At 45.3% G+C, this 12,324-nt stretch overlaps 1 protein-coding gene across 6 annotated transcripts in view; it reads right to left on the minus strand.

Moving 5' to 3' along the window:
* ROR1 (receptor tyrosine kinase like orphan receptor 1) overlaps positions 1–12,324 on the minus strand; it is a 183,245-nt gene that overhangs the window by 16,054 nt on the left and 154,867 nt on the right. For 5 of the 6 annotated variants that reach the window (XR_013931253.1, XR_013931254.1, XM_080407251.1 and 2 more), the window contains exons 5-8: positions 10,800–10,927; positions 9,268–9,585; positions 8,155–8,400; positions 2,152–2,363 (exon numbers count right to left, since the gene is read on the minus strand). Coding sequence is in view for 4 of the 6 variants with exons in the window: in XM_080407251.1 (XP_080263377.1) it covers positions 2,152–2,363; positions 8,155–8,400; positions 9,268–9,585; positions 10,800–10,927 (904 nt within the window). In the remaining 2 variants the exon portion in view is untranslated. The remainder of the gene's footprint in view (positions 1–2,151; positions 2,364–8,154; positions 8,401–9,267; positions 9,586–10,799; positions 10,928–12,324) is intronic. The other variant, XM_080407254.1, reaches the window with a different exon arrangement.

A 12,324-nucleotide genomic window follows, 5' to 3' on the forward strand; every position in this document is an offset into this window, starting at 1 on the left:
AAAGTCGACATTAATACTAGATACAGTATTTTAAAATAGGATTCTACTTCCTTTCTTTTAAAATTTGTTTGAAAGGCAATCAAAACATTTGAGACAGGGAGAGCTGGGTTTCCCAGTGGGAAAATACAGAATTATCATAAATAAGATGGAAAGTTTTTTGCAGCATATGACTTTGAACACAAAAAGAGTCTATATTTGCAAACATTTCTGGGCAAGTTGCTTTCCTAAGTTGTGTGCACAAGCTACCAGCGTGTCAGCAGTCTAGGTGGAAACTGTGACCTCATTAAAATGATGCTGACATTCCCATTATCTTCAGTTTAGCCAGGATTGTATCCCAAATATCTAGTAGAATGGGGACCAAGAATCAAATCCAAATTTAACAGAATATTCCATGGCAGTTGGACACAAGATGTAGTTCTGACACTTACCTAATTAAATGGTCTTTGTACTATTACCAACATTTTTATATATAGCTACTCTAAGATGTACATGAAAGTTAGAATTAAGAACTTGAAGGGAAAAAGAAGATAAATTCCCAGGGCCAGTGTGTATGGGACTGAGGAGTTAAAATGTAACAACAGACCAAACCCTGTCTGACCATCCTGAACAGATACCCCGCACAGATCACCAGCTCCCAGTGCCCGCCACACTATTTAAACAGGAGTCCCAGTGTCAGCCCCGTGAAAACATCTCTGAATGCAGTTTGTGTTACTAACGGGCTAAAGCAGCACAGCATTTTCCAGCACAGCTGTGGGTTTACTTTTATCGCTGACTTAAAAAGACTCTCCTACTCTTTCTGTGAGCTGGCGAGGAGCTGGAATTTTCCTCTGCAACAACTTTCTGTGCCAGTCTCTGCTGCATGCACTAAGACTGCAGCTCCACAGACACACAGGGCAGCACCCCTGAAAGAGCAGCTAGCGCCTGGGCGGATCCATCCATCCCAGCCCCTCACCGGATACAGCTACTTACTCCATTTTCCCTAGGCTGTCACAATTAACTCTTTACAACCTAATTCTGTAAACTTGACATTTAAGACCAAGCATTAACAGCATCCCATAGCTGCTTTATTGAACTTCAGAAGAAACGACCCCAGAATTTGTTCAGAGATGTTGAACACTACTCCTGAAGCGTGTGAGCCTCCCTGATGCTAAGTGATTAGCTCTGCTGAAAGAATACCTACGGCAGCAATGCTTGAAGGCTAGAGTTCACATTGCTAAACTCAATAAAATCAGACTTTGAATTCATTTTTCTATGTCATTTTCTAACAAAAATAACAGCTTACCCAAAGGCATGACTCTTTCAGATACCACAGTCTACACAGTTTCTATTCTACTTAATTGTAGATACTGATTTTCACTCTGAAATGTTTCAAAAGAACAATCTTCATCAAGTTGTGGAAGAGAATTGGCAGGGCGTGAGAACCAAGGCAAATATTCTTTCCAGGGCGTTATTCTGTCTGTAGGTGGCAGAAGGCAGTTATAGCCCTGAAACGCCACAGGTTTGCAATTTGGCTGCCCTGCCCATACACAAGGAGCTAAAGGTTGATCATGCCTAAATCTTAAATGATTTTTAAATATGCTTCATGAACCTGGGACTGCAGTGAAGCAAAACAATACCGGCAACAGGAGCCGCTACGCATCAGCTGTGCTGGCCAAAACAGCAGGCAGACTTCTAAGGCCCTGTTTTGATAATTCCTCTTTTTTAAAAGGAATTTAAGAGAACGGGCAAGCCTGAAAAAACAAGGAACAAATCTTTCCAAAGTGATTTTGGCCGAGCGAGAGATAACATAGGACTACAACAGACCCATGAAAAAACTCTCTTGACAAAATGCTGAATCACATCTTTATCCGCACTACTCTCTAACTTAAACGAGGTGATTTAGAGATGCTTCATTAATGGGTTGCTTGCTTTAATACAAAAAAACTCCAGCTCCTATTTATCCAGGTACATGGACACAGAGGAATTACCTCCACGGGTCCAGCACAGTTGCTATGCTGCTGATGAGAAAAGTCCTTACAAAAATTACAGCTGAAGGCACCAGCAGAAACTGCAAGCTGGAAATCAGCTTAGTATTTCAGTGCTGAGTTGATCAAAGCATTTCACTCCCCGCCTTTACAGACAGCAAATGTCAAAGCAGAAATGAGGGATTACCTTTGGTTTATAGGCGTTGAGCATTGACATCTCCACATTTTGTCCTCTTACATGTTTAGGCTGTCTTTGAACAGGAGGGGAGGATGACTTCTGATTGTTGCGACAGATGCAGATGAAGAAGAAGAGTAAGGCTATGGCCAGGGGAATAGTAACACTTGGCACCAGGATATACAGGATTTCCATTTTATTCTTTTCCTTGGAATCCTTATAATCTGGTTCAGAAGAAAAAAAAAAAGACCCAAACCAATGAATGAAGTATCCCACAGTGTCAAGTACATCCCTGGATCAACTAGAAGTGTTAAGAGTAAAACATCCCGATAACACCACTGCAATCCACCTTGAATGCTGTTTTCTTTCCCTAATATTAACAGAGCAATTAATTTTGTTGAGTAACATTTCTGTAAGAACACAGAATGACCAGGAACAACTTCGCTGCAGCACGTCAGTTCAAACATATTTATGGTCATGAAATAGGTGAATACTGTGACATGGCTGTTGACTGGGGTGAAATGAAGGGATGGGCTAGTACAGGTCCACAGAAAAGTTAATTTCTAAGACAGCTGATGGAAGAAAGGCTTTGGTGGGATTATAGCCTCCTTATTTTAATATGTATATTAGGATTTGGTGCCATAGTTTCCTTAATCCAACAAAAATGTGGGGAGCCATTAAAAAAAATAGTTTTATCCCCCTGTTTATTTCCAGCCTCCTGATCTCAATATCTCCTAGCACCGACTGAAGCATTTGTGTGGCCACCCAGGGCACTGGAACAAACAACATGTGCAACAGAAAAGTTGTTTTCTAGTTAGTGTTAGGTGCAGGAACAGGATGAATAGGAACTCCAGAGCAGAAGAAATGGAGAACACCTGGGAAACAGGAGGAACTGCATGGCAAGAAATAGAGAGCATAGTCCTGTTTTTCATCCCAGAAAGTTAGGAAAGGGCTTCAGAAAGTCTGAACACAGACAAAAACTGTAGCATAATCTTAAAAAAAGATCTTACCTACTGAGAACTTGGTCTTAATAGGATTAATGGGCTAATGGGAAAACCCACCCCTCTACCAACTATACAGTAATAGTGGTCATCTGAGCAGGGTGGCAGATGCTGGCACAAAGGACGCAGCAATGGTAGCTGAGAGGAAGCTAGAGCATGGATAAAAAAGAAGGATCCAGAAGAGGTTGGGAAGCCAGTTTATTGCACATAGTGCGAATGCTAGCTGCAATATTTGCTCCCTCTGCACACAGCTCTCTTCACAGCTAGGGAGTGATTAATATTAGAAATATGAAAACCTCTTCTACCACTGCCCGGCAAGGCACAGCTGGAACGCTGGACACTTGCCTCCCTCCAGCTGGCTCCAGTTTCACAGGGCACAGTGCTCAGAGGGAAGGTGCCGTGAGAGAGGAGAGACGGGTTTCGGGAAGGAGCTCACGTCCTTGCATTCATGCAGCACCTGCTTGGGTTGACAAGGACATACCTTCCAGTCGGGCTGCTCTGAGCACGGGGACGCCGAAACCTGCTTTGCTCTGGCATTTCTCAGGAGCATTCATAAAATTTAGGGTATAATTACGCATGGATTAACACACTAACTATAGGGCACCCCAGGAACTCTGAGGATCACCTTGAGCTGCAGGACTGGTGGCTGTAGCCTGGTTGAGATTGTGAAGGTCTGTGGCAGCATCAGGCTTAGTGGATTCTGGCAGAATGGGGAATGTTTTATTATTCCTGCAGGGTCATTTCAGTTTGTTTGTCTGTGTTTTCCAGACTGGATTTGTAGAAGTGCTTAGCAGCCCACACAGATATCTTTTATGCACTTAATTAAACATGAACTTGATCCGAAGCTTGGGTTTGACTCAAATTGTGACAGAGGCAAAGTTCAAATGGTTCTAGATGTCATTTTGCATAACTCCTCTCCTCTTACAGGCTCACGCTGTTGCACTGCTCTCCCTGCCCTCCTTTTTGTCCACTCTTTTTAGAGTAAGTAGTGCCATCTGTTCTTTAATTGAGAGGAGAGGTGGTTCAAATATTTCTATGGCCTCTGGGAAACAACAGAGGACTAAAGCACTGTCCCCGCTACAGTCTCCCTGTGCCCAGCAGAAGGGCAGCCTGTGCTCTCACCCTGTCTTCAGTGAACATTCAGCTCTACAGCACGGACCCACTGTAGGTCTCCTTTGTGAGCTGCTGCTCTCTAACACAGACACACTATCTGTGCCTTTCCCCTCTCCTTCAAATCCTTCTTATGTTTGTCTTTGCTAAGCCTCATGCTTGAATTACTCCATGTTTCACATCTTCCTATATTCAAGTTGACAAACTTCTATGAAATGAATCTATTGCAGCTTATGAGACAACTGAAAGATACAGTTGAAGGAAGAAAAAGAAAGCATCAGCATGAGGCAGACGAGACCTGGGCACTAGTTCATCACCTGAGCTATTCCAGTCAAAGGGAATTATTATTCTTATTAAGTAGCAGCCCCTGCAGTGAAGCCTCATTAGGTTAATAGGTTTCTTGGGAGCCACCCTAATTAAATCCATTTCCCATCTAGGCATGTCCTGGTGAGGCAGAATGCACAATACTTATTAAAATGCGCCTGAAATGGCTCTTTCAACCAGTGCAAAACCAACGGAATGCAAGTCCCACATGGTATTTTGGTTTTAATATGCATATTAGCATCTACCAATTAAATTACTACTCACCTGATACAGCTCTATTTGTCTGTATTTAGAATAATAATGCCATATAACTCAGCCGTACTGCCAGTACCATTTAAGGCAGTGGTGAGACATAATTAAAACCCTTGTCGGGAATTCTTCAAGCCACCCAGCCTATCTTGTTTATTATCTAGTAAAACATTCAAATCAGAGACTTTGCAACACATCCAAAAGCATCCTGCTTTCAGCTATTCCAGATCAAAAGACTGAGCCAGCCCTGGGATCTCAGAGCCCATCTAGAGGGGGCCTGGCAAGCAGCCCACCCCAATCAACTCTTTAATTACCCATTATCCAGAAGTTGTGGAAAACACAAAATGCACAAGGCTGAAAGGTTGTACAGCGACAGTGTAGTACAGAAGCTCAACAGCATCGCTGCTGGTGGACATGCATGACCCCTCAGCTTGCCCAAACTCAGCTGCCCCGCCCCCCCCCCCCCCCCCCCCCCCCGGAGCTGAGCTCCCTCTGCTCGCCCAGCTCAGCCCAGCATATGCAGCCGTGCAGCTCCGGGGTGGAGAGCCCAGAGGGGACAGTATGCTAAGGGGAGACCTGCTGACTGCTACTTAGATCCAGATTTTCATACTGAAGTGCTGAAAAAGATCTTCAGAACAGTCTGTATAGATTGAACTACTCTCGGGTAGTCAGTCTATCACTGCACCTCACACAAAAAAAATAACTGAAGTTAAATGCAGTGGAATAATAGCAAAAGAGATACAGGATTCTAAAAACCATACACAGAATCACAGAACAGTTTAGGTTGGAAAAGACCTTTAAGATCATCGAGTCGAACCATTAGCCCAGAAATGCCAAGCCCACCGCTAACCCACGTCCCTAAGTGCCACATCTACGGGTCTTTAAATACCTCCAGGGATGGGGATGCCACCACTGCCCCGGGCAGCCTGTTCCAGCGTAAGACATTTTTCCTAACACCCAATGTAAACCTCCCCATGCACAACCTGAGGCCACTGCCTGTCATCCTACCACTTGTTACTTGGGAGGAGAGACAGACCCCACCTCGCTACAACCTCCTGTCAGATAGTTGTGGAGAGCGAGAAGATCCCCCCTGAGCCTCCTTTTCTCCAGGCTAAACACCCCCAGCCCCTTCCCCAGCCCTGCTGCCCTTCTCTGGACATGCTCCAGCACCTCTACATCCCTCTTGAAGTGAGGGGCCCAAAACTGAGATGCACATGATACAGCCCAGACTGTCTGCCTTTCCCCTGATCTACTCTTTCAGTAAGAACATAATTTAGATCCTATTTTGGCATCGATTCCCATCTTTCCATTAATTGAAAAAGGCTTTGGAGTAGGCTCAGAACATGTCTCACTGCAGGAATGCTCATAACCATAACCAGAAATAATTTAATTTGGTTCTGGCTATCGAACAGTAACATTAAAAGGTATCTCCTTTCCCAGGGGAAAGGTAATGTTACTGGGACAACTTGTAGGCAACATAAAATTTGGGTGAAACTTCGCACCATGAATTTCCAGAACATTTCTGGGTGCATTTCTGGCACGTCTATGCAAATTGCTGTATTTTTTTCTTGGCACGCTATCAGCACTGTTATTTCTATATGCCGATAAAACAATTAGGAACTATTTGTTCAGGTCTTCTATCCACTGCTTCTGTGTCTCAGAAAAGCAGAATAAAATGAGAGCTGAATCTCCATTTTTGTTCATTTTGCAAAACCAAAATGCAGCCAGGGCAGTTCTGTGAACACAGACTTAAGAGACAGATAAAAGGGTCTGGCAAGATAATCTTTATTTTTTAAATAAGGCCTGAGCTCTACTAAGCAAGGTTTGCATTTATGAAAATGGCTCTTAATAAACTAAGTGAAATATAGAATGTTATATAATGACTTTGTGGATCAGCGTCAACAGTGCAACTTCTGTGACCCTATTCTGGCTGCTGACGGCTGGTTCAGGTGTGCTGTTCTCTGCGTAAAAACCTGGCTGGGTGGCCGAGCTCAGAGTCTTGTGGTGAATGGAGTTACACCCCGCTGGTCACAAGGGTGTCCCCAGGGTGCGGGCGGGGGGCAGCCCTTAACACCTTCACCCATGACCTGGGCGAGGGCTCGAGCGCACCCTCAGCAGGTTTGCAGGCAGCCCCGAGCTGGGGGGTGCTGATCTGCCGGGGGGTCGGCCGGCTCTGCAGGGGGGGCTGGGCAGGCTGGGTCGAGGGGCCGAGGCCGATCGGACGAGGGTCCCCAGGGCTCAGTGCCGGCCCTGCCCGGGGGTCACACCAGCCCCTGGGGGCAGGGGGCTGGGAGCTGCCCGGCGGGGAAGGGCCGGGGGGCCGGTCAGCGGCCGCTGAACGTGAGCCGGCAGCGTGGCCGGGTGGCCAAGGCGGCCAGCGGCGTCCTGGCTGGTACCAGAAACAGGGTGGCCAGCAGGGCCGGGGCAGTGACGGCCCCCTGCGCTCGGCACTGGCGAGGCTGCACCCCGAACCCTGTGTGCAGGATCGGGCCCCTCGCGGCAAGGGGGACCTGGAGGGGCTGGAGCGTGTCCAGAGCCGGGCAGGGGGCTGGGGAAGGGGCTGGGGCACAAGGCTGGCGGGGGCAGCTGGGGGGGCTGGGGGTGTTCAGCCCAGAGAAAGGGAGGCTCAGGGGGGACCCGATCGCTCTCTGCAGCTGCCTGAAAGGGGGGTGCAGCGGGGTGGGGTCGGTCTCTTCTCCCAGATAACAAGCGATAGGATGAGAAGCAACGGCTTCAAGCTGTGCCAGATTGGATATTGGGAAAAATGTCTTCACCAAAAGGGTGGTCAAGCCCTGGAACAGGCTGCCCAGGGCAGTGGTGGAGTCCCCATCCCTGGAGGTATTTAAAGACCCGTAGATGTGGCACTTAGGGACATGGGCTAGTGGTGGGCTTGGCAGTGGTGGGCTAATGGTTGGACTCTATAATCTTAAAGGCTTTTTCCAACCTAAATGATTCTATGATTGCTTGTTTTAATTTGGACTAAGAAGTTGTATTGATTGTAATGGCAAACAGGAAAGCCTAGAATGCTTGGGCTGGCAACATGCTGCTGCTTCATCACCTTCTGGTGAGTGCTCAGGTATTCCCTCCTAAAATATTTTCATGCCAACACTTTGCCAGCTGCATGGGCAGTAAGTGCTCAAAGGTCTCCTAGAAGTGGGGATGCTGTGGCTTTAGTTACAGACACTGTAGTTAGCCTTTCCTACAGCTCTCTTTACAGGGATTCAAGAAAGACACTTTGTGCACAGCTTCCCCAAGGTCCTGATTTGCAGGACGTGACAAAACAGTGCCCCTTTTTGTTCCAAAACAAAACGTGAAAAAGGTCAGTAATTACCACATGCTGGGACATCACAAAGCTCAGACTTAAAGTTCTCATCTAAGGTGAAGCACCATGGGGCGTCCTTCTGGTTCCCTGGGTTGCGGCAGTAGGAGTGACCCCCGTTGAGTTCGGGGTACCTGATGGCAGTGAAGGTGTGGGTGTGGGGGTACTGTGAGTTCCACGGCTGGCACTGCCGCCCCGACCTGGTCACGCTTACCGTCCCTCGGTAATCTACTCCTGTGCTGTTGTAGCATTTGTGATCTGAAAAAAAAAATAATAATCCAAAGCAATAGTTGGTGGCGGCAAGGCAGAGGGCTGCAGCACTCGGGGGCAGTGAGCTACCGGCATCCCCAGCCCCAGCACACTGCTGCTGGCCCAGGGCCGGGAAACCCAGTTTGGAAGCACGGGCTCCCAATTTGCTGTGGCTGTAACACAAGGCCTGCTTTGCATTCACATTCCTGGGAGGATTTAAAGCTTATGCTTCTGTAATGAAAACAGCTTATGCCAAGCGTTTTTAATATAAGATACACAAAGAAGTAAAAACTACAGTGGGAACCTGAATTGCAGCCATTATTTTCGTATGAAGGTAGAGAATTTGTGGGAGCCATGTTTTATATTTGACTATTGAGATGTATAAGGGCTGTGAACAGGCTGCAGCCCAGTCTGATCAAAGAGTGAGCTCAGCCGATGTCTAAAATTAGGCTGCATTTGGCAGGCGCAGCCATGGCCAATGTTGACCCCTGCAAATGTTCCTTCTGACAAGCACCCCTGGCCTCGCTGGAGCACCTTGGATGGCTGTGGGAGGACAGGGATGTTCCTCAGGATTCAAATGCTTACACTGCCATTGTTTCCTACTTCATATTAATTAGAAAAGATCTGAAACCAATAAACAGCATTTAGTGTGAGTCCATAGGCAGGTGAAGAAAAAAAAAAAAGAAAAAGTATTTCTGAATTTCTACCCATCCAGCCTAGCTAGGGGAGAAGTGTGCGAGTGGGGTAACTCAAGAGCACGGCATCTGCAAGCTTTCAAAGCCCAGCACCAGCTCCGACTCTGATAGCACGAGCCCCTACAGCCAACCTTTTCACAGTGGTACTTTTTGCACAGAGAAACAGGCGGTTTTCACTTACTTTTATTTATGGGATCTGCCATTGGAATCCCAATCCGGATACAATTGACAGCTTCGGGACTATCTGGCTGGGGAAGATCTTCACAGTTGGGCAGCTTTAATCTCATCAGAATCATGGGATTAGATCTTGCAAAAATATACTCTGTCTGACACAGGACATTTTCCAGAATTTCACATTCATCACGGCACAGGTCTCGTGGCTTGGGAGCTGATGAAGTCTCATCACAGTAGGGGAAGGCGTAATGGCACAGTGAAGGAATAGCAAACTGGGAGCATTTATCCGACAAATGGCTGGAAGTGCCAATCATGGTGAAGGCAGCTGTAAAATACACAAAAGGATTTTACTTAACCCAGTAGGAGTTTTATTCCTGTGCTCTTGCCTTCCCAGTACAACCCTCACTTCCCATTGTGACTATTATTTTCAGATGTTCAGGTGACGAACGGGCCTTCAAGAAATACAGAGCACTAATTACATTAGAAGTTATTAACGATGCTGATTTTGCTGACAGAGAAAGTACATCTGGTTTTCAACACGGGATTAATGTTAAGCATGTTACCCAAACCCCAAACTTAATTATACTCCCCCCCCCCCCAAAGAGTTTATAATGTTTTGCAAAGTCATATAATATTTGGCTGCTTTTTGCTCAGCAGGTGAAAATGAAAGTTCCTGCAGGCTGCAGGCTGACAGCACCAGTACCTTGGTGGAAGATGACAGCTTTCACACTACCCCAAATGACTTTTCATACAAAATGGTGTAAGATTATGAACTGTTGGTTGTATAGAAACCATTGGCCTTCCCTGTGAGCAATTCAACAACCTTTTTCACAACGCTGACAATGTTTGGAAACAAAGGAAGAACACTCTAGGGGAAAGCGGAATTCGTAATATTCTGACAGCAAGAGAAAACCTGAATATAGAGAAGATGATTACCATGGCTAGGATCTGGCCAAGGTTAATTTATATTAAAAAAATAGAGAGGCACTATGATAGACATCTATGAGGCCTCAGTTTTAATTCAGCACCTCCACTGGCATGGCATATCCTACAAAAACAATGAAAACTGGTTCTTTCCTAAATCTAAAGGGAAAACACTACCTGCTGGATTATTTATGTAGCCTCTTCCAGCACCTAAATAATCTCAACCACATAAAACTCAAGTCTGGTCTCCCTCTGCTTTTAAAATCTGCTTGGGTAACAGCAGTACAAGGTAGCCCAGCTATGAGAATAGCTGTAAATACACAGCCGTATCCCAGAAGCTGTAAATACACAGCCGCTTCTCCTTGGAAAATAATTCTTTAGTTTCTCTTGGGGGAGCTGGATAAGCAGAGACATGAAGGCTGCTCAGATTGTCAGTCTTCAGATGACTCCCTCCACTGACACCGCACAAGGCAGGAGTCCCGGGTGAGCTTTGTGGTGGGAAGCTCACAGCAAGAGAGGATAAAGAGAAAATAAAAACACTACTCTATTTTACAAAACTCTAGCACTTTTTGGGAAGAGTTTTGTGGAAAAGAAGCAAATGCATTTTTTACCTACCTGTAATCTGATTTTCTATTTCACCTTGCATATGCAAAGACTCCATATAAATGGTTCGATTTCCAATAAATCGTGCACAAGCGATCCCCCTGTAGGGCTGGCAAAACCCATCCTCTTCATACTCGTCACTGAAATCAATCATAAACACAAAGGGGTGAAACATTTCACATGCGACTTTGCAACAAAATGTCCCTACAGGGAGCTGGCACTTGTATTAATAGAGGCCGATGCGAGGGGCTTACTGTGTTTGTCTTGCACTCCGCAATTCGTTCTGGGTGACGCTCCCCCAGCGCGGGAGCCCACATGCCGCCATCCCCTCCATTTAGAGCCTGTGATAAGGGATTATATGGTCTTTAAGTAGTGCAGGGGCATGGCATGGGCTTTGTGCCCTGGATGATTTTAACCTTAAAGGATTCCCACACTGCCGCAGGTAGTTTTCAGTATCTCACAAACAAACGCAAAGTGAATATAAGGATTATATCCTTATATTTCACAAGATCTTGTGAATGCTCATTTTTTTCAAAACACTTCAGCTGTTTGGTAAAAGCAGTTAGTGGCATTTCAGGTTAGCCAGAATATGCATTAATGTTGTATGAAATTAATGCTTTTTTCATGAGGGGGAAGGCTATATTCAGGAATATACCCAGCCTTGATTAGAAGATAAAACAAACTGCCTGGGGAAAAAAAATAATAAATGTTTATTTAAAGCAACTAACATGCTGTTTTCTAGTTTTAAGCCAAACTTAGTACTTAATATTGACAAACATAGCCAGAAGAGTGATGCTAGCAGAGACTGAATTTAAAGTGTATATAGAAAATCAAACCACTCCCAGCACTGATACCCCTGAAATAGGAAATGTTTCTTCAATCTTCCATGAGTGTGGTAACAGTTATTGCTAAAACAGAACCAAAGCTAAGACAGGAGTTAAGTAGACAGATTTCTTTCATTAGGTGCTTTGCTTTATGCAATATAGGAGACATTTAATACATAAATCCAGATGTGAAATTATTTGCCAATATTCTTCAAACAAAGCAAAGAAAGAAATTACTAAACCTCTGAAGACCAGACCAGTCACTGCTTATTTTGAACAGATAATCAACAGCTAAGTGCTGGCACACAACACACAGTTTTATGGATGATTTGAGGAGGAGTTTGCATATGGGATCACTGAAACATGCACCCAACTGCATGAATCAGCCCTTTCACTTTCTTGCTTCCAGAATCCAGTTGGAGATACTTGGGACCCATTTTCTGGAAAGACAGACACCTTGGCTCTGCTGAGGCCCCTGCAAAGGGAGATACCTAATGAAAATTTGCTGGTAATTTCTTTGTTATTCATGCTGGTATTCACCCAAGACAGCTACTATATGACTCTCAAATTAGGAAAAATTATATTAGAATATCCCTAATTATGATCATGGCTGGCTAGGCAACAAGTTACTTTCTTTGTATGCTTTTTTTTTTTTCCAGAATTTATCCTCCCCCAGATGCTGAAAGCCTAACAGTGGAACCAGACTATGCCTT

This window comes from Falco punctatus (assembly GCF_963210335.1).
Source record: "Falco punctatus genome assembly, chromosome: 11".
NCBI classification, from domain to species: Eukaryota; Metazoa; Chordata; class Aves; order Falconiformes; family Falconidae; genus Falco; species Falco punctatus.